Genomic DNA, 23,087 nt, shown 5'->3' on the forward strand with positions numbered 1-23,087 from the left:
CAACAAAGCTGGCAGTGATTCCTAATCACGAATATAATAAATGGCCCATCTTTTTATTTCCCCTATTGACAGTTTGTTTGAATCAAGCTATAAAGCCCATACAAGGTCCCTGATAACTAAGTCTCTTGAACTGACTTTAATCTAGATTAGTCCCTGCTACTATTTATTTTTCATAATGCATACATTTGTTGAGGACACATATCAGGTATCCCATAAAATGTCCCACATTCTGAGTATCAATGCTTCCTTGTTGTGTTATGAGACTCAACTTTCCCTTTTTGTAGGAAGACTCCAAAGGAGATACCATGACATTCAGTATGGGTCCCATATAAACAGATAAAGCTTGACTACCCCACTAGCCCTGGTGCTAAACTCACTGAGTTGGCTCAGGACCTTTAATGCATCTGTGTCTGACTCCCAGATGCCTCCTCCTTGCCCTTGTCCACACTGTTACAGGCCAAGGTGAAACTCAGACTGTGTGCACTGAACCCCCTGCCCGTGGTGGGGAGGCGCTACCTGTAAACACCCACACTGGATATACTTTGCCTTGGCTTCCCACTGGAATATCTCAGTGCAATTAGGCTGAAGGCCTGGAGGATATATATGGTATTTTTCAGTGGTTACTGGTAGTCCTTTCAGTAAGAATAGCATGTAACACTTAATCACTTCCAGCTGATTATAAAGCCAAGAAAGCAAGACCTTAACGTGTGAAATGACCCATAATCATTCCAAACTAACCAAACTACTTCTCTTTTTGTATACTCTTGTGTCATTGTTTTCCACGTGAATACATATTTTATATGGTTTATTTAAAATTATATAATCTCCTTTTATCATTATTAGGTTATACCTGTATAGTTCTAAAGCTGAACTTTTATTGAATGAATAATGTTTCATAGAGTTTATGTACCAAATTATTCTCTACTTCTAGATATTTAGATGGACTTTCAATTTATTTTTAATGAAATATGACTTTGCAAGAAATATGTTAATATAGAAAGAGGTCATTTCTTTTTATCAGAGAATCTGTAGTTTAGATAAATAAGATAGAAACTTATATACTTGATGAGTATCACTAACAAAATTTGTTCCTAATAAGCTTTAAAATATTTAAGAATAATTAATGGAAGGAATGAGTACAAGGAAACTATAGCCGAATTAAGAGGGTATAGGAAGTTGAATACTGCCCTCAAAATCACGACTACTGGGGGACCTTGGGACATCAGCTTATTTACAAATAGGGTCTTTGCATATATAATTAAAGACTGAGATTGCAGTGGGTTAGGGTAGGCTCCAAATGTAATGATTGGTGCCACTGTAAGATGAGGAGAGGTCATACAGAGACAAAGAGAAAAAGGCTAGGAGATGACAGAGAATAGAATAACATAGCTATATGCTAGGAACACTGAGGACTGCCAGGAACCACTAGGAGTTAGGAAGAGGAAAGGAAGGATTTCTCCAAGAGTTTGAAATCTAGGATTTCAAACTTCTAGGCTTCAGAACCGTCACAGAATACATTTCTGTTGTCTCAAGTCTTCCAGTTTGTGGCAAATCTGATTACCAATGGTAACTGAGAAAAAAGTTGTTGCTATTGTTTTAGTTTTTGTTGTTTTTAAAGGAGACAGAAGTTTATTGAATACACTGCAAGGTAGCAGCAGACAGCAAAGGAGGGACTGTCTGCCACAAGGTGGTAGGGAGGAGTCGAAGTTGTAGGGCAGAGTGTAAAGGTTATGGGAACGTATGAATTTTGCCTTTTTTTGATAACTGTGCCTGGTTGTGAGTAGTCCATTGGTTAGTTAGGGCCTATGGTTATTTTGAAGTAGGTTGCTTAATGAGCCTGTTTGCATGCTCGAGGTTCCATTGTTCAAGCCTGTTGCCTAACAGCCTAAAAGGGTCTCTATATTCCCACCTGACAGATCGACAATGACAAATCTTTGGCTTTTGGGTGGAGGTCTCATCTTCAGTAGCTTCTTCCTGATGAAAGAGCTGTGGAGAGTTGTCCCTATGCATTGGCCATCATTGCTCCGTTGGGAATTTATACATAGGAATTACAAATGGTAGAGGCAACTGAGTCCAAGGTAGGCAAGATATAAGCATTTCCCTATGTAGAAGGGATCATCTGTCAGCTTGAAATTATGGCAGCGAAGGAGTTTTCTATTCTTGGGTATATCTTTCAAGCAAAGTAGGCTTTTTCATTGTTAACAAGAGCATCCCTCAGCCCCTGGAGACCTCTCGAGGACCCGTCATGGTTTGATCAAATAATATATCAGACCCTAGAGTATTCTTCTTGTTCCCTGCAGCAATGTCTTGGTCCCAGCCTTGAGGGCTGATTCTGCACAATTCTGACTGAGAACATAAGTGCTGTATTTTATAAAAGAGTCACGAAACAATACGTAATTAGGTCATATATTGTTTTGTATTACATGGAAAACTGGCTAAGATGTCCTTGTCAGCCATCTGCTGAAGGATTATGTAGATAGAGCCTAAATTATACATCAGAAAAAGATGCCACAGATTTATGCATTAGTTGGATACATATCATTACTTAAATCCATCTTCAATTACCAGTATTAACAATTCTAGAAGCTATTGGAGAATTATGTTCCCAGATCCTGAAATATTGCCTTGTTACTCAGAGTTTAAATGAGATACTTTTTTCACAGTTATGTGGGCTTTTGATATTTTTCTAGTATACGATATAACTCAATATAATAGTGTCTTTGATCAAATGATAACAGAAACACACAAAGTCTAAATAAGGCTTGTTCAAACTGAATCACATGGGACAAAAATGAGATGCTAAAATGCCTTGAACAAGGCTTAGGTTAACTGGCCACTTAAAACAAGCACTTGATTCCTGGCAATTTTGAATAATAAATCAGGTACTTCTAGGACACAGGAATTTGCCCTGGGGTGGCAGGTGCTGATTCTGTAGCCAGAGCAACAGATCAGTGCAGAGGGTAGCAACTGGGATAGTTCCACCAAAATAAATCTGGCATGATCTTGGCCAAAGATTTGCATATTTAAGTAAACCTGTTATCTTTCTTTGGTGCCAATATGGTATTTCAAAAGTATCCTCCCCATGATTAGAGGAACATTGTGGCTGGGTAGATCCCACATAGTTCTGCATTCCACGGGACACCCCTCTGTGGCAAGAGTGACTTTAGACGCTGGTCAACATTGACTCGTGTGCTAGGTGTGTCTAAGAAGAGGCCACACTGACCTACTAACAGGGCAGAGATGTGTGCACACACTTTGATTCTATAGAACCCACAGGGTGAGCTGAAACCTCCTGGATGCACAGGCTTTGGAACCTTCTTTTAAAAAAGGAACCAGTCTGCCTTTTCTCATTTGCTTCTTTCTTCTGGACTAACAGAAGTTTGACTTATTTGTACTTGAAAAAAAAATACCATCTATTTCTAGGGTTAGTGCCATTTCCAAAAGTCTGGTTGCTCCTGGTGAAGACTTTCCATGTATATTCGTTTTTTCCTCCTCCTTCCCTCCTACCCACCTTCCTCATTCCCATATAGAGTTGAAAGCATCAATTTAAGCATCCCCCCAAACTGAATAGAAGATAGCAATTCCTCAGCACAGACTTCCAGATACTTGCTGGTTTTCAAGGGAGCTCTGTCTTTGGTTTGTCTGCTTGTTTAGCAGTTGCTTTCCAAGGCACTTAACTTGGGTGTCTTGGTGGTGAGCACCAACTGTAGCACCTAGACAGTGTGGTTCCATGTGCTTGCTCTTGGCTCAGGTTCCCTCGTATTCTCCATTCTACTGCTACTATCTTAGCAAGAGGTAAAGGCAGCAGAAGAGTTTGTGTTTCCTTAATGGCTACAAAATGATGTTAATGAAGATAACAAATCCTGTAACTATGATTTTAGATGAGGTCTCTTAAGCTTCTACCAAATGACTAAGCATTTCTCAAACTGCATTTCTAGAATGTGAAAAGATACATTAGGGGTGGTTGGTGCAAGGGTCCTGTGGTCAAATAAGACTGGGAATTGCGTATGTGTTCTCGGGTTCCACAGTAGAACCCAAGGAATGCAATCAGGAGCCTGATTAAACTCACCTAGCTGGGCAATTCCCGAGGGAATGTCGTTATAATTCATCCTGCCCCATTCTGGGCACTCTTCTTTAGTGTTCTTTTTTTTTTCCTTCTTTCTTTAGTGTTCTTACCAACATATTCTGTAGTTCAGAGGAAGCCATCAAAATGGTTACTACTGCAATGCAAATCAATTTTTCAACAAATATTTGATGGAATAAAGAAAGCATCTTATCATCCATCAAGGAGCGGACAAAATAAATGGAAGGCTTTAAATTCTATCAGGAAATCCCGAGATCATAGCCCTGAAATGGCATCTTAATTAACAATGTTCCTCCTCTGGGGCTATGTCATGTAAGGGACATTCCACTCTCTTTGCAGAGGGTTTAGAAAGCAACCCTGGGAAGATGCCGGGCAGAGAGAACAAGAAACACCCACCCTCCAGCCTCCCTGGTGTATCTTGAATCCCAAGTCAGGCAGAAAGCAGAGCTGGCAAAAAGGGCCGCTTCCTCTTTGCTTGCATAAAACAGCCTAGGTGCAGAAGAGAAAACAAAATGTCCAGCTACAGAAGGGAGATGAGCACTGCGCAGGGAAGGAGTGCCGAGCAGCTCATGCAACCCATCTTGGAGCAACATTTCCATGTAATGCCCATGTGCCCTGTATTCAGGTAGCAGAGCATCAACTCTCTTATTCTCCTTACCACTCAGTGATCATGAAACCTATGCAAGTGATCAATCAAGCCCATCAAAAGTAACAGTGGGTGGCACAAGAGACTAATGCTCATTTAATTCCCACCAGCAGCAATGGCTCACAGTGATAGAGCTGGGCAATGGGTAGGCGCAGATGTCCTCCACATTTGCACCTACAGATAAAGCAGCAAAGAAAACCCCAGTGCTCCGAGGCTCAGTGGATTTGACAAAGGAAAAGTCACCTTAGCACCCAACCCAGCATTTTCCTTTCATAGAGGAGTGGGGGGGGGGGGGTAAACAAGAGGGCTCTTTTACTTGATGTTTAGCAGAAAAATAATACTGGAGAAGTCAAAGTCTTTTTGATTCATTCCTAGTCATCCCTCTCTAAATGTCACCATTTGTTTTTTTTTCACGTGGAAACTTGAGTTTTTGATAGTTGAGAGTCGTGATCTCTCTTCTTTCGCCCAGAGATATTTTACCACCACATGGCTTAGGAACGGAACCATCTGTGGAGACGGCTCAGAAGGGCTAGCAGTCATCTTTGTTCTCTGTTTTCTTGTGTGTGTTGAGAGTTTTTATTCTATAGCAACAACTTAAATTCCCTGTCTTAAATTCCCTGTCTCTGTCTCCTTACAGGGCAAGGAAAGAAACAAGGAACTGACAGGAGAGGAGAAGGGTCGGGGTAGAAAATACTGAATCTAGACCCATGTTGGGAGGGAAGTGGGGCAACCCAGAGTTCAAGGCTTCTGAAGATTACCATATGCGAGAAGGTAAGACTAGTTAGGGGCAATTGAAAAATCTATGAAATTATCTCCATCAGGAGGGATTCCTCATTCTCTGGTGATCTCACAGCACAGAACCCCAATAAATAAGTGAGCCAAAGGTCCTGCCGATGCTCAAACCCTCCCTAAGGAACTGTCTTAACTTGGAAGAGCCTTTTAGGAACATTTTCCTTGTTTCTATAAAAATGATGCCACCCACCTGATGTCACCAAGATTTAAAATTCATTTAAAAATCATGTAGAACACTGAGTTGCTGGTGCTTAAAGAAAATCGTGGTAAAATTACTAATGCATTAGAATTCTGAAACTTTGTAGTCAGCACGGAATTAGATGATTTTTCTTACGATGATGAATTGTTCATGACAAGAGTTTACTGCAGCAAAGGAAATGGCAAAGTTGGGGAGAAGAAAATAGAACCAATGGATTTTTCTTGAGCTTGTTACAAATAAATACAAATGAAAAAAAAAATTAATGGAAGGATTGCTGTGGTGAGGGGTTACTCCTAAGGTGTTGGGTTCCAACCAGTGTTGTCAACTGTGACCTCAATGAAACAGCATCCCGGCAGGCCAGGAAAAGTAGACGTGGTTGAATCCACAACCATTACTTTCAGAGAAGTTTATCTAGACATTATGATGTATTGGACACCGCTTTGAAGTTATATGAGGTGAGGGGGGTTACTTAGAAGTAAAATAAAATTTGATTTGAATAATGACTTAAAAAAAGATAAACAACCCAATTTAAAAAACAAAACAAAACAAAATAAACATACCGAAAAAACCAAAGAGCAAAACTCAAAAAACCCGACCAAGGGTACTAGAGAGTATTTTTCAGGAAAAGGAAAGCAAATGACCAAGAAACAGATGAAATACAGTCAATCTGACTTATAATTGTAAATACACAAGTTAAAATGATGAGATATCACTTTTACTACCATTACTGGAAAAAAAAAAAAGAATTTTTTTAGAATCCAGAACTGGCCATGGTGAATGAGAATAGGAGTCTCATAGGCACTGGGTGGGAGTACTGATCCAGCCAAACGGATGGATAAAGAGAGAGTAGTAGATACACATATGGAATAGTACATAACCTTCAAAAATAATTTAAAAGTCTTATGTGCATTGGCAGGGATGTTCTCTAAGATATATTATGTGAAGAAAGCAAAGCACAGAACAGGGTATATTATATTATCTTTTGATGTTTAATTAAGAAAGAAATATATTGGGGCGCCTGGGTGGCTCAGTGGGTTAAAGCCTCTGCCTTCAGCTCAGGTCATGATCCCCGGGTCCTGGGATCGAGCCCCGCATCGGGCTTTCTGCTCAGCAGGGAGCCTGCTTCCTCCTCTCTCTCTCTGCCTGCCTCTATGCCTACTTGTAATCTCTGTCTGTCAAATAAATAAATAAAATCTTAAAAAAAGAAAAAAAGAAAGAAATATACGGGGTGCCTGGGTGGCTCAGTTGTTGGGTGTCTGCCTTTGGCTCGAGTCATGATCCCAGGGTTTTGGGATTGAACCCCACATCAGGCTCCCTGCTCGGTGGGGAACCTGCTTCTCTCTCTTCCACTCCCTCTGCTTGTATTCCCTTTCTCACTGTGTCTCGATCAAATAAATAAATAAAATCTTAAAAAAAAAAAAGAAATATGTGTGTGATATATACACGGAGACTGCACACTTATGCATATACATATGTATAACATATGCACAGATAGGCTTCAGGTTTTATAACCTTTTGATGTTTTAAGACATTTCTGACTTTCTTTTATTTAAAAATGTTATTAATGAGGGCACCTGGGTGGCTCAGTGTGTTAAATGTCTGCCTTCAGTTCAGGTCATGATCCCAGGATCCTGGGATCAAGTCCCACATCAGGCTCCTTGTTCAGCAAGGAGCCTGCTTCTCCCTCTGCCTGCTACTCCTTCTTATGTTCTCTTTCTCTGACAAATTAATAAAATATTTAAAAAATGTTACCAAGAACTATCTAGGTAGCAGCATAATAGGTTGCTTTATTTTTTTCTAAATTCAAAATATATATCTATTTTAAACTCTTTGTGCTGTTTTTATATTACACCGTTGTTATAGAAAAATAGGGCAAAATACAATTTTTAGAAATTTACAGAGGTAACATATGCTTACTTAAATGATCCATAAATAATAAGTAGAGTCCTACCATATGGGATACTGTGTTCTCTGTGATGTTCCTGGAAGCTGTCCAATGCAGTGGGTCAGCTTCATTAATCCTCATTCATTAACCTCACCTCTATTCTCAAAGAGATAACTATTCTCAAACTTGGGTGTATATCCTACCAGAATTTTTTCTATCTACTTCATATGTGTGTGTGTGTGTGTGTGTGTGTGTGTGTGTGTGCGCGTGCACGCACGCGCATGTGCGTGTATAAACAGATAGTTAAGGATCTTTGTAACTAACAATCGGATCATTTTGCAATTCACTTTTTCTCTTGGTAATGAATGTCATATTTGTATTCTGAACACTGAGATCCAAGTCATTATTTTTAATAGCTACATGATCTTCTACAGAATGGCCTTCCATATTTTACCAGTCTCTACTGGTGGACTTAGGTTGTTTCTGATCTTTTTCATACAAATAATGCTGCATGAAATTATACCATGGATTTAAGATAATTGCTTGGTTTTAGCTGTCAGATTAAAGAAATACCTAATTCCTAGGTTAAGCATTTGGTGAATTATAAAAGTTGAGATTTCGTTCGCTTGGTCAGGTGTAAGAGGTCTTACTTCTATAATTAGTCTAAACTTGTTAAGTAATTTTGGAGAAATGGACCCACTCAAAAGCTAAGAAAACATAACTTACCAAATTACTTAGTGTCCTGAAAATGTGACTATTTCCCTTAAGGTGCCAAAATTATTCAACAAGAAGAGTAACACTCTTCTTGGTAAATGATGCTTTTCATGATACATCGTCAAACATGGACCAGAACTTTTCAGTTTTAGTACCATATACCCTGTGTTTTAGCTTCCTCAGAATATGTAAATAGTCCAGCACTTCCCTGTCTGAAGAGAAAATCAGTTTACCTCTCTGCTGTGATTCATCTTTCATGGTCTCAACATGGCCACTGAAGGACCCCTCAACCCCACTCTAATAACTTCTTAGTTCAATGCCCCCAACATCCTCTGGCGTACTGCCCTGTGGCACGGATATAATAAATTACACTCATTTATGTATATGTACATGTACGTGTGTACAGGGTTGGAAAATTCTTGAGGATAAGTGTAGATGATGTTTTCAACTTTATATCTCTTACACATAGAGTAGGTACTAAATAATAATGACTATATCTTTTCCTTTGAGAAAAATAGTTTAAATGAATTTACTCAGAAATTGTCTTTACTGATTAAACCAGTAAATGTTAACAAAAGTTGTATCTCGTACATACACTGTTGATGGGTTATTTGGCAATCTGTATCTAAAGCTTTAAATATACATACAACTCTTGGGACACCTGGGTGGCTCAGTCAGTAAAGCGTCTGCCTTCAGCTCAGGTCCTAGTCCCAGAGTCCTGGGATCGAGTCTCACATCAGGCTCCTTGCTCAGCCAGGAGCCTGCTTTTCCGTCTCCCCTTCCCACTGCTTGTGCTCTCTTTCTGACAAATAAATAAAATCTTAAAATACACACACACACACACACCCCCCACACGCAGCTCTTTCCACTTCAAAGAATTCATCTACAGGAAGTGATCACAAGTATTCCCAAGGCTTTACATTTAAGATTCCTAGGCACAATATTTTTTATAAGAAAAAAATGGAAATGACTTCAATGTTTATCAAAACTGAAGTACAGATAATACATAAAATGGAATCTCATGCATCTAATAAAAATATTTCTATGACATGGAAAAATAGTGTCTATTAAGTGGAAAAAAATTAACTCTCTGAAGTAATGAGTCTAAATGACTAGGTGCAGTAAGCGCTATTTAATTAAAATAGAAGAAATGAAATTGAAAGTAAAGAGACCAATATGGCAACAGAGCTCTCTCCACGTGGTGGATTTATGGACGACCTTTTTATTCTTTGTGCTGGAAGAATCTCTTTCTGATACATAGACCATCTATTTTGCCTTTTCTAAATTAAAGATTTTATTTACTTATTTGACAGAACACGTGTGTGTGCACGTAAGCAGAGGGGGAGGAAGAGGGAGGAGTAAGAACCTTGAGCAGACTCCACGCTGAGTGTGGAGCCCAACCTGGGGCTCCATCCCATGACCCTGAGATCATGACCTGAGCCTAAACCAAGATTTGGATGCTTAACTGACTGAGTCACATAGGTGCCCCTATTCTGACTTTTACAGAATAAAACCTACCAAACATATTTGTGGAATGAATAAATCCATATTATCTTTCTTTGGCCATATAAAAATCTGAGATCTATATCAACAATTTACCGTTTTTGTTTTGTTTTTGTTTTTGTTTTTGTTTTTATTCGTTTCCTAGAAAATGCTGGTATGCAAGGCGGCCAAGTTTCATTTTGAACTTTCCCCTATGGAATCAACATAGAATATCAATGTTCTAGGGAACAGGGGCTCCATAGATATCCTACTCTGCGGGCTCAGCACATAAATGTTCAGAACCGAATATGGGAGGTTAGTTACTCAGATGTAATAAGGTCAACACACTGTGTAAGTCAAGAGGTCATAGAGAAAATCAGAAAGTGAGGAAGAGATGATTCTCATATGCTTATGTTGTTCTCCTCAGGTAAGTCCCTCAAGTAAATGCTCATGGCGCCTGCCCTCAGTTTCGTCACATAAAGAGATGACTGACAATTCTGAATAAGCAGTCTTCGAATGTCATACTGAGGTTAAGACATGAACTGTGGAATCCCACCCATGATAACACAGTATAGAAATTTCAAAGGCTTCTGATATAAAGTAAGTGACTACAATGACACGCTAGGAAAAAAAATATGAGACTATTTTTAAGGAGATTAATCTGAATCCATATGTACACAAATGCAGACCCTGGGAAGAAGCTGCCCTATAAATACAGACATTTCTTCAGCACAGACCTACAGGCGCCCACATCCCTTCTCCGCAACTTTTGGACTTGATGGACAGTGCTTGACACAAAGTAGGAACGGGACAAACTATTTCTTTCCCTTTTTCTATTCCAACTGCCCATTTCTCTGGAATGAATTTGAGAGTTCCAGCTGAAAAGTAACCCATGCAGAGGGAAAGGGACTTGTAAGTTTTTGGCCATGTTTGTTTATACAACCATTTCGAAAATGTATAACGGATAGCGCACTGCCCACTCTCAAGTATGGGGAAGATGGCATAATTCATCTGCTGATGCTCCTAAAAGCATACTGTAGGTTTTTCCTGTCTCTTTTCTTATCCACTTACCCAGCCCCACGGCATCCCACCCAGACTCCTTTTTGTGCTTTTATATCCGCTACAGTATGTTCTGGCTTCTAATATAGGCTTTCTTTTTAAATGAAAAGCAGAGGAGGAGGAGGAGGAGGAAGGAGTCTTTACTCCGGATTTGGTAACTGAAAAAATCCTTACGGTTCATGTCCCTTCTTGACTCTGCAATTGGGTTGGTAAAGCTGAGGATTAGAGAACATTGGCTCTTCAGAGATGCAAGCAGTATTAAAAAACAAACAAACAAACAAAAAAAACCACCACAATATAACCCCCAAATCCCCAAACAAAACCATGATGTGTTCCAGCATACTACAGAAATGATATTCGTATCGATAGCCGACATACGTGTGTGCACACATTTCTGAGCCTTCCTAGGTCACGTGCTCTAAGGGTTAGTCCTTCACGACAATGCTGTGAGGGAGGCAGTAGGAGCATCTTCACTTTACAGGCCAGGGAATGAGGGTTTGAGAGGTTGTCACTGTCTCAAGGTCACCCAGCCAGGAGTAGAGAGTTAGAATTTGCACCCTTGGTTAATTTGACATAATCATTGTTTCTTTAGGGCTCAAGAGACTGAGAATATAGAGGATCTTAGTCTTCTTTTAATGTTTTTGGCTTAATTGATGGTTATAAAAAGTTAGCATGTTAGAATATAAGCAAAATCTTATGATTTGGTCTGGGTTTTTATTTCTCCCATTGATTACCTTAGTGAAACCAAAGGTGGTCTCCTGTGGATGGATGACTCGGATATTTTTGGGCAACTGAACTCTCTGGTGGACTTGGAAGAAAATCCATGCTGATACATGAGTTCAATTTAAAATTTTTAGGGATACCAAATGATATCTATGGTTCCATGTTACTTACGTCCTTTCTCCCATTGGATGACGATGTAAGTAAATCCTTCACAGATATATTTGCAAAAATTGATAGACCATACAAAATTACAGTATTTTAAAATAAGAAAGAACCTTAACGATAATTCAGTCTTGTGCTCTCATTTCTTCCTAGGAAACCTGAAGCTCCTCTCGATCTTTGAATTCTTTGAGGCTATAGGAGTTGGCAGCACTGGTAGAAACATTTTTTTTTTTTTTTTTTTTTTTTTTTTTTTAGCGATTGGTGAATTATTTTATAATCCTCTAATTTAGGACTTCTGTACTCAAATGTTTAACTTACCTCCAAATCCATCAGGCACATATGTTTTAAGAACAATATTGCAGAAAATGGTTGGCAGTGATAATGGTTTATTTCCCTCGTTTCGAAGGGAAATGTGTCGATAGCCTGCTTGGAGGCCATCCAGAGGAAGGATCCTCTGGCCTATGAGCCTGTTGTTGTCGTCATACACTGCTATTCTCAAGACTGCCAGGTCAGGGAGGATTACCTGCAAACAAAGAATGGTACCTTTCAGAGGTATTTTGGGAAGCCGCCCCCAAGAGCCCTGACTCGAGGAATCTGAACCATACCCACACTGCCCTTAAATGTGCCTTTATAGTGAAAAGAAGCCCAAGATCGATTTGGATTCCTGAAGGATACGGTCCAAGCTGCGGTATCCAAGCCGTTGAGAAAGCAATTGAACAGCCTTCCTGGAAATCATCTCTTTGAAAATTTTAGATGAAAGGGATGCGAACAATTACCAGTCCAACCCTTGTCATCTTTGCCCATCCCCATGCATAAAAATGGACAAACAAAAGGAGGCCCTGAGAGATCAAGTGACTTTCCTCAATCTCTGAGATCAGAACAGCTGGGCCTGGAATCGGGGCCCTTGCCTTTGAATCTTGTGGTCTGCCTCCTACCTGGGCTGCTTCTCTGCTTTTTAGCTTGGCCTGTTTTTGAGAATATGGAAAGTATCTTTGAAGAAATGTTCCACATATAAAGGACAGCGTACAGAGAAATTTGGATTTTCCCTTTTCCTTGCACTCCCAATATTTTGGGATATTAAATAGAGTGAGATGGGGCAGCTAGAAACATTAACTTATATCCAAGACATCTACTCTTGCTATCTTCAAAATAAATAAAAGGACATAAAATCTGAGCTCAGCCAGCAGAATCCTAATTCAGATATAAGATAGCAACAGGACACAAGAAAATCCAATGTTTTAAATCAGGAATGACTTTTCATTGGCTCAGAACAACGAAGACATCTTGGCTAGTTTGAGTACTGTATCTAAGGCTAGACAATGGATCGGTTGTCTAGTTCTGGCTAGAGATTATCATTTAATCCAATTTCAAGACAATGAAGAGGAGAAATCAAGTTCAAATTCAACCAACGTCATTTGTGCTATTGTTTCTCAAGTGGGTAAAAGGGGGCTTGCCTTGTGAGATCAGTGCAAAGACCAAAAAATATTAAAAACAAGAGAGAACAAAAAGAGAAAGTACTTGGTCCTGACGAAAAGCAACTTAACTTCTGAAAAACAGTGAAGGGTGCAGAACTGGCATCTTGTTTCTGGGGCCAGTAATTCTATATGTAAAAACCAAGTCTGATGTCTCCTCACTCATCAGAAACCATGAATGTCTGAAGTCAACTTTCTGAATTTCTAGAAATGTGTCTAGGGATTATTCATGCTGCCAAAGAACACTGGTCATACCGACAACAGATCCAGCTATAAAAAGCTATTAAAAAAAAAAAAAAAAAAACTGGTGGAAGAAAAAAGGCCCATGACAAGTTATATCCAATTTCCACCACACCCTGTAGGAGAGAAGGTCACGGTGGGGGTTGCATGGAAATAACAGTGCTCACATAACAAGGGGAGCCTAAATCTCATAATGGCTTGTTTCATTGAACTACTGATCTTCTGTAATCTGGTTTCTGAAAGCCAGTTAGCCAACTCTGAAACTGCTAATCCTCATTTCTGTTAAGCTAAGAAGCCAAAGATCTGTGTTGGAGGACATGCACATGGAACAGAAACACCGGAAGCCCTGGGCCTGAAGCAGCAGCAAGAAGCTATTCCGGTTGGGATAACAGAGCAAGTGAGAGAGAAAAACAGCTCTACTTGGAGATGGCACTACCAATGCATGGATTTTTCAACACATATTACACCGACAAGTGAGAAACAAAGGGCAAACGAGATTACAAGATAAAAATGAAATCATTATAGAGTATGACTGTGATTGGTCTGGGGATCAAGGTACAATGGTAGGAAACCCCCCCAAAATCCAAAATAGCACATGAAGTACAAACTGTAGGGGTGGCAACAGGCATCACACTTTTTAGAGGCACAGGACAATACCAGCTGATCTATTTAAGGACATTTATTGGTCTTACTTTTGGGTTCACCATCCTACCTGTCCTCTTGGCTAAAGGAGCCAATTGCAAGTTACCAGCCACTGCCAGGGCAGAAAAGAACTCTCCAGTGTGTATGATGCCTACCAGTGAGGACACATTCTAAGGACCACCCATCTGGAACTTGAGCATTGCCACAGAGAAGGTGGGCTCCTTGGAGGAGAAAGGAGAGCCACAAGGACAAGAACACACAAAAGTAACAATCATACAGCACTGACAGAACTTACCCACTGGAAGAAGAGAAGAAGACATTTGGGGTTGTATAACTGCCCCATGTCACGTAGTGTCTATGTAGCCTATGCACTAAAATGTGGCCCCTGAGTTAGCACAGCGAGTCTGACATGTTGAAAGTGCCCTACCTTCCGGAACACAAATGATTCTTCATTGTAAACTGGATTGAGTCCGTTGTTCATCACCATGCGAGTTCGGAATTCCTTACGTATGGTGTCGGTGGGCAACCCATACATATCCACTTCTACGTATGTACCAATTTTCTTATCTGATAAAAACTGACCTGATATGACCTGCAGCAACACAGAAACAGGGTGAGAGAGAAGTCAAGTCTGTGTAATTATGAAGAGCAATGAATAATCCACAAGTAAGAAATTGTCTGTTCATCTTTAGAAATTTTAGTTACCTATGGAAGTAATGTATTCATTCCTTACTAAAACATTATAGAGCAACTACTTTATGCAAAACAATAAACAAACAAAAAATCCCTGCTCAAGACAGAGGTTCTGTCTATAAAGAGAAATGATGAACCCTATAATACAAAGAAATAATGTCCACAAGCAGCTTAATTCCACCTAAATGTCCACAAAGTGATGGGTTCAAATATGACCTAGGATCCTATCAGAGCTCTGAAATTCTGCCCTATTACACTTTATTAAATTCTTTTATAAGTCTTAGAAAGAGATGCAATAAAGAAAAAGCAATGCTAAAATGCCTGTTGCCTGTTATCCTTTACTGATATCAACAATGGTCGGAGGTATATATTTGCAAAGTCCAGCATTAAATTCCACCTATTATAAAGCCATGGACAGACTATTTTTCATTTACTTTCCAAAGTACTATATAGCCATGTAGCAGGGTTTCTTTCTGTATTATTGAATAGATCATAACTTCCAAAGTTTTTCGAGGTAAAATCTGACATACAATAAACCGTACATTTTAAAGTGCACAGAAGGTCCATTTTGACATATGTGCACATGTATGAAACTGTCACAGTTTTCACTTTTCCAGAATGTCATGTAGCTGCAACCATACAGTACGAAGTCTTTTCATTTGCTTCATTCCCTTAGGAATAAGCACGGAAGTTTCCTGTATGTGTTTCCATGACTTGCTAGCTCCTCTCTTGCCAGCACTGAATGGTGTGGGTGTGCCACAGTTTATGTATCCAACACCTATGGAAGGATATCTTAGTTGTCCAATTTTTGGCAATTTCGAATAAAGCTGCTACAAACACCTCTGTGCAGGTTTTTGTGTGGGTGCAAGTTTTCTATCCGTTTGGGTAAATACCAAGGAGTACGATTCCTGGATTATAGGATAAGAGCACGCTTCCAAAGCGGCTGCCCCATTTTGCATTCTCACCAGCAATGATTAAGAGTTCTTACTGCTCCATATCCTCCAGTAGGTACTTTTTTGATCTGGTGTCTTCTGCTGAATGTAGCTAATAGTTCCACTAGGGAACAAAAGGTATCTCTTAGGAAGAAAAGGGGCAATCACAAAGTTGAGAGCAACACATGGGCCTTGTGACTTGACATTAAATATTTCAATGTGGCTTCTTAAGGCTTTTCCAGGACCACCCGCAGACATGTTTTTACAGTTCTGAGACAGCAGGGGGCCTACCTGGACTGAGCAAGTGGCTGCAATAACCCCATCGACAGGAGTTTCAGAGAAGGGATCGAATGTTCGATCGGGCCGTCTCATGAAATCTGGTTTGAGGAGGTACCTGGTGGGACAAAAGCAAAGAAAGAGTTTATGAGCTGCATTTACAATGACTTAACACACTCATGCTTCAGGACACTAAGTCCTTCCTTTCTCCCGTCTCTACTTTAAGAGCTAGGGTTTTAGGTAGAGGAGTCTAAAGATTGAAGAAACTATTCCTTTCCTATGGAGAATCCTGAAGAGAGGCAGGAAACGAGGAATGCTTTTAGCTTCCCGGCTCAGTGACATCGAGCTTCCTGATGCTATTACATTCTCTTGAACTTTTTTATGCCATGGACCTCCTTAGATACTTACTCTCATGCACACAAAATAAAATACAAGAAACAGCAGTGAAAAACCAATTATATGAGCTCTAGTTACTAAAATATGAGAGTAGGGGCACCCTGGGTGGCTCAGTGGGTTAAGCCTCTGTCTTTGGCTCAGGTCATGATCTCAGGGTCCTGGGGTCGAGCCCTGCATTGGGTTCTCCGCTCAGCAGAGAGCCTGCTTCCCCCTCCCCTCTCTTCCTGTCTCTCTGCCTACTTGTGATCTCTCTTCTCTGTCAAATAAATAAAATCTTAAAAAAAAAACAAAATAAAATATGAGAGTACATGGTATTCTACTTTGTGTTTTAATGACTGCATTGAATTATGAGATATGATGCTAAGTTGATAACTATAATCTTAAAGTACTGATATGCATAAAAATATTTTGTGAGATCTGTAACAGTAGTAATGATACAAAAATATCTGTGATTTACATTGGTGTCAGAGTCACAGGTACTGTTAATAGTATTGTGGACTGTTGTCTCTGTTCACAGTGAAAAGAACCACGTAATTTCAAGTTAGAGGCAGGTGAACACAAAGATGTAATTATTTCCCTATTTCTAGCTAGTGCCATTAGGCAAGAAAATGGAATAAAAGATATCTAGATGGAAAGAAAGAAGTAAAACTCCTCCTGACAGATGACATGATCTTGTATATAGAATATACGTAAGGAATTTACCTAAGGAATCTACTTAAAAATGATCAGAGGGGTGCCTGGGTTCAGTTGGTCAAGTGTTTGACTATTAGTTTTGGCTCAGTCATGATCTCATGGGTCATGAGATCGAACCCACACTGGGTTCCTTGCTCAGTGGGGAGTCTGCTTGAAGGCCCTCTCCCTCTGCCCCTCCCCTAGTTCATGCTCTTTTTCTTTGTAAAATTCTTCTAAAATCTAAAGAATATACATATATTTTTAAAACCCATCAGAACTAATAAATGAATTCAACAAGGCTGCAAGGTTAAAAACCAATATACAGAAATCAACTGTATTTCTAAATACCAGTAATGAACAATCCAAAAACTGAAATTAAGAAGATTCCATTTATCACAGCACCAAAAAGAATAAAATACTTAGGAATAAATTTAATGAAATAAGTGCATGTAGTTTGAAAGCTACAAGACACTGTTTAAAGATGTTAAAGAAGATCTAAGTAAATGGAAAGACATCTTGTGTTCATGGATCAGAAGACTTGATATGGTTAAGCTGGCACTATTCACCAGATTGATATACAGATTCAATCCCTATCCAGATCCCAAGTGGCTTCTTGAGAAAGTGACAAGCTGATCCAAAACTCAAGGACCAAGAATAGCCAACATACCCTTGAACAAGAAAAACAAAATTGAAGTTCTCATATTTCTCAATTTCAAAACTTTCTACAAAGCAACAGTAATCAAGGAAGTGTGGTATTGGCATAAAAATGCACACATACATCAATGAGATGGAACTGCGAATCCAGAAATAAATTCATGTATCTATGCTCAGTTGGTTTTTGACACGGATGCCAAGATTATTCAAAGAGGGAAAGAATATTCTTTTAAATAAATGTTGCTAGGACAACTATAATGGCCACATGCAAAAGAAGAAAACTGGTCTCTTCCCTCACATCATATACAAACATTAACTCAAGATGGACCAAAGACTTAAATGTAAGAGCCAAAATGATAATTTTTTTAGAAGAAAAATAAGGATAAATCTTCACAACTTGGCAATGGGTCTTAGACATAACATCAAAAGCATAAGCAACACGAGGAAAACAAAAAGATAAAATTAGCCTTATCATAAAAACCTCTGCACTTCAAAGGGCAATATCAAGATAATGAAAAAACAAGCCACGGGATGGGAGAAAATATTTGCAAATCATATACTGATAAGAGGCGTGTGCCTACAATATGTCAAAAACAACCCAGTAGACAAGAGGGCAAGTGATCTGAACACGTATTTCTCCAAATAAGAGAAACAAATGGCCAATTATAAGGACATGAAAAAATGCCTGGTATCATTAGTTTTGAGAGAAATGCAAATCAAAATCACAGTGAACTGTCACTACACACATATTAGAATGGCTATAGTAAAATGTCAGATAACACTAAGTATCATCAAGTTCATGGAACAAATGGAACCCTCATACATGGCTGGTGGGAATGTGAAATGAAACCAAGACAGTCTGACTGTTCCCCAAACAGTTAAATAGAGGTGTCATGTGACCCAGCAATTCCACTCTTAGTAAATACCCAAGAAAAATGAAAATACATCTACACAAAAACTTGTCTGTGAATGAATGTTAGAGCAGCATAATTCCTAATAACCAAAAGATGGAAACAATCCAGATGTCTATCAATATTTAAGTGAATATATAGAATGGGGCATACCCACACTATGGGAAATGACTTGGTAGAAAGAAATGAGTATTGATATGTGCTACGGCATAAACCTTGAAAGCATAATGCTAAGTCAAAGAAGCCAGTAACAAAGACCACATACTACATGAATTAATTCCTATAAAATGTGCTGTCTGTACAAATCCAGAGAGACAGAGAGTAGATGGTGGCTTTTATGGTTATGGCTGCAAATAGGGAGTAGAGGTTACAGGGAGGTGATGGCTAAAGGGTATGAGTTTTCTTTGTGAAGCAAGGAAAATGTTTGGAAATTGACCCAACTCCACAATGTCTGTCCCTTATCTCCTTTAGTTACAGTCACATATCAGACCTCAGCCAGATTCCATAACTGCCCTGAACTTGTATCAGATTTCATCTAAGAAAAAAATTTTTGTTTTTACAAAGGACTATAACCGCAGGTAGGAAAAGTCCATCCTAACCTGAATAGCAGATAAAGGACAATAAAAGTACTTTCCCCCAAACTATGGGTTTACTTTTAAGTGTAAAGGATCAAAATTAGAGGGATCAAGTCTTTCCTATTCTTTAGGAGTGTAACTTTTACTGATTTTAACTCTAGATGCTGTCAAATTTATTATCTTTTAAAACCAACCAGAAAGGATTCTGGGGCGTGACTTTTCTCCTTAAAGACAAACTCTAAGTTCCATTTTTGTGGTTTAGACAAAGTTGTCATTCATTGTTATCTTCTAAGTTTGAGCAAAAAAAGTGTTAAAATAACCATTCAACTTAGATGTAATCATCAGTAAAGAACCTCCAAGGACAGCACTGATTTTTAAATCAAAGACATACAGAATTTTCAGAATCATTCAAATATTAAAGATGATTTTGAACTTTTACCTGTCTCCAAGAGAATGTAACCCTAAATATTAATTTAAAATCTAACTGCACAAAACAGATGGTTTTCTATATTTACAGTTTTAGATTTGGGACCCACCCCTTTTTTTGTGGCTAGTGTTAGACACTGGAAAATATGATGATATGGCAAAAATTGAAGTCTTAGAATGGAAAGTAGATGAGAAACTACAATATTAACACACACTACTTCAAGCGAAGCCTACCAGTATTGACAAAATATCAGCCGTTAGCTTCAAGGGGATGTAAGAGAGGATGGTTCTGGCTTTCACAAGAAGGGGAACATGGATTCCAGTTGCATGGAATGAGGGATTTGCCTCCTGAGAACAGCAGGGGCAGAGACTCTCTGGAGATTCCGTACTCTCTATTCCCTACAGCCATTTCTGAAGGGACCTTTCTTACCAAAAATACAAAATTGTGATGCTGATGATTTCTGGGTGCCCAAAACATTTTTCCATGTTCCTTCCTTCCACATCTGCTTAGAAGAAAACTCCTCTGTGAGAGCGTGAACCAATACAAAATAAGAAGTGCCAGGGGAAAAGGGCAAGAAACCAGAGTCCAATTCTCCAAGGCAGGCAGCCTTCAGTTTAATGTATTGATCTTATATACTTAAATAGTAATAATAAATAAAAGAAAGCATGGAGAAGTTTGACAGGGCCAAGAGGTAAGTCCTCGCTTGGGGGTGACACTGAGCCAGCTTATCTTGAAGGGGTGTCTACTTGGGACCTGTGGGGACCTGTGGATGTAGCAGAGGCCACCACTCACTGGTGCCTGTGCAGGTCCAGGGAGCACCGGGCATCAGTGGGACCTGTGTCGTTACACAGTGCTCTGAACTTAGAAGAGTTTTGTGTCTGGTTTAATGCTCTGTAGCTACTGTCTCGAAATGTTTAAGAATTTGTGAACAAGGGGTCTTTATTTTCATTTTGCACTGGGCCCCTCAAACCAACCATAGCTGGTCCTGCCTGGTGTTTTTTGGTACAGAAAATAAAATTCATTCCAAGCACCCAGGTCTGTGTGGTGGACTTGAGCAGAGGCCAAAGCCAATGACAAGTGAAGGGAGCCTTTGTAGGGTCCTGGGAGGCAAGAGAAGAAGAAAAGAAGGGCCTTCAGCCAGGTGGGTGGACAGAAGCCATAAGAATCAGAGGATGGGCCCATAAGGAAGGACAATCTATTTCATCACACCCAAGATGGCGCCAATTGTTCAATACTCCACTATCTTCTCTACCAGCAGGAAAGCAAAATGGCTGATTGTAACTATAAGACCGTCATGGATTTCAAGACACATTTCACCCTGAGAAAGTTCTACAAAAAGTATGCATCTTTGGATCCTAAAACATCCTACTATGTTGGTCTCAGCCAGGCCAATTTCCTCTGAAAGTATGCGGACTTAAGAAATTAACTTGCTCTGTCTTGTTTCCTTGGGAATGATACAAATGCCTTCCATTTTTATACCTTTAGAAAGGAGTCTGTCATGAACTACCACTCACTTTCCTACTGAAAACCACACTTACTGAGCTCAGGGGCACAGCCTTCCAAAAGATCAGGCTGGAGAGCAGACAGGGAGTCCCGGGCAGGTTCCCAGTGTTTTGTTAGCATTGGTGGATTCAGAGGGTGTGCATGTGCTATGCAACACTGCTGTTCCCTATACAACCACTACCGTTTGCCACCCTAAGCCTGAACGGTTCAGAAGACCTCTGTACGGACACCCAGCCCTCAGACACGCCAACAAGGAGTGTTTAACAAGTCCCTGCAGGTGGGTGGGTGAATGACAAAGGCAACATAGGGAAAGCCAGAGCATCCTGGATGCCCTTGCTCCAAGGAAATACCCCTGCGTGGCCAGCCCCATATCTACCAGTTAGGACCGCTCCATCGCCGAGAGTGATGGGGTCCAGAAACACACAGCTGAGGAAGACTTCTTCCCTCTTCCCTGTCAGTAACACACTCTGCCTCCGGGAGGGGAAAGGGAAGGACGGGGGATGTTGACACATGACGGAGCATAACTGTCAATGGCTCTTCAAGGCGGGACGCCCCACTGAACAATCCTGTTTTTCTAGCCCCTCTGGTGGGATGTCGGGTTTTGGTCACATCACTCCAACACTTCAGCATGGAATTTGGGCTCCAGCAGCACCGTGCTTGTCTGGGAAGGCATTTTAGAATATGCAGTGGTGCCTAAAGGGAGACACTGACCGTGTGAACCCAGACCAAACAGGAAGGGAAAGGAACAGAGGGCACGCATTCAGCTCCTGGTGGGACCTCTTGATCTGGCAACAGTCCCCCTCCCTGTGGAAGTACTGGCTGTCGGACAGCTGCGGCCAAGAGGGCAAACTTTAGTGTCACTGGGCCACAAGGAAGGCTCTGAGGAGGGAGCCCCACAAGGGGTCGGGGTGTTTGGTATGAACCATGAGGGCTGGGCTTCAGTGTGAGCTGATGGATTGCCTCCATCAATTTACGTGCACCATCTCCTGGTGATGAACGCTGTGCCTTAAATACAACAGAGCTGTAAAGAATTCTAAAATGCAGGGGCACCTGGGTGGTTCAGTCCACTGAGCATCTGCGTTGGGCTCACGTCATGATCCCGGAGTACCAGGATTGAGTCTTGCATCAGGCTCCGTGCTCAGTGGGGAGCTGGCTTCTCTCTCTGCCCCTCCCCCTCACTCATGCTCTCCTCTCTCTCTCCCTCTTGCTCAAATAAATAAAGAAGATCTTTTTTCTTAAAAGATTTATTTATTTGACAGAGAGAGAGACAGTGAGAGAGGGAATATAAGCAGGGGAAGTGGGAGAGGAAGAAGCAGGCTTCCCGCTGAGCAGGGAGCCTGATGCGGGGCTCCATCCCAGGACTCTGGGATCATGACCTCAGCAGAAGGCAGACACTTAATGACTGAACCACCCAGGTACCCCAATAAATAAAATATTTGAAAAAATAATTCTAAAAATGTGTATTTGGCAGTTTTCTTTTGAATTACATAGTTTTTACTTCTTTCTGTAATTGACATATAACACATTAGTTTATGGTGTAAGACTTTGATTTCTCTCAAAGCACACAGCAGAGGAAAACACAACATATGTGCCAGCGGATGCATGTGTGTGTGTGGGGTCACTCATGGGTAGAGATACACGGGTAGAGAACCATCCGGCAGGGGGAAGAGGGACAAGTGTGCACTCTGAACGTGTGACTGCTGAAGAATGTTATCTTGGCTGGCTGTTCTTAGTGATAAAATTGAGGTATTCAACCAGGGAGGCCAAGAATTTCCTGACAGTAGTATTATGGATGGGATAGCACTCCACGGGATTAATTTAGAGGCTCCGGGACAGATGCATGGAGGGGGAAAAAAAAAAAATGGCCACACTGTATTTTTTCTCCACAGAATTTAACTTCACATTTTCACTTAACCTTTCTGTGTTGTGTTCCACGTTACAAAATTAG

At 40.3% G+C, this 23,087-nt stretch overlaps 1 protein-coding gene across 5 annotated transcripts in view; it reads right to left on the reverse strand.

Moving 5' to 3' along the window:
• PLCB4 (phospholipase C beta 4) overlaps positions 1-23,087 on the reverse strand; it is a 409,496-nt gene that overhangs the window by 34,793 nt on the left and 351,616 nt on the right. For all 5 annotated transcript variants that reach the window (XM_059406549.1, XM_059406552.1, XM_059406553.1 and 2 more), the window contains 3 exons: positions 16,017-16,119; positions 14,528-14,692; positions 12,065-12,269 (listed from right to left, as the gene is read on the reverse strand). In XM_059406549.1, coding sequence (XP_059262532.1) covers positions 12,065-12,269; positions 14,528-14,692; positions 16,017-16,119 — 473 coding nt within the window. The remainder of the gene's footprint in view (positions 1-12,064; positions 12,270-14,527; positions 14,693-16,016; positions 16,120-23,087) is intronic.

This window comes from Mustela nigripes, chromosome 7, assembly GCF_022355385.1.
Source record: "Mustela nigripes isolate SB6536 chromosome 7, MUSNIG.SB6536, whole genome shotgun sequence".
NCBI classification, from domain to species: Eukaryota; Metazoa; Chordata; class Mammalia; order Carnivora; family Mustelidae; genus Mustela; species Mustela nigripes.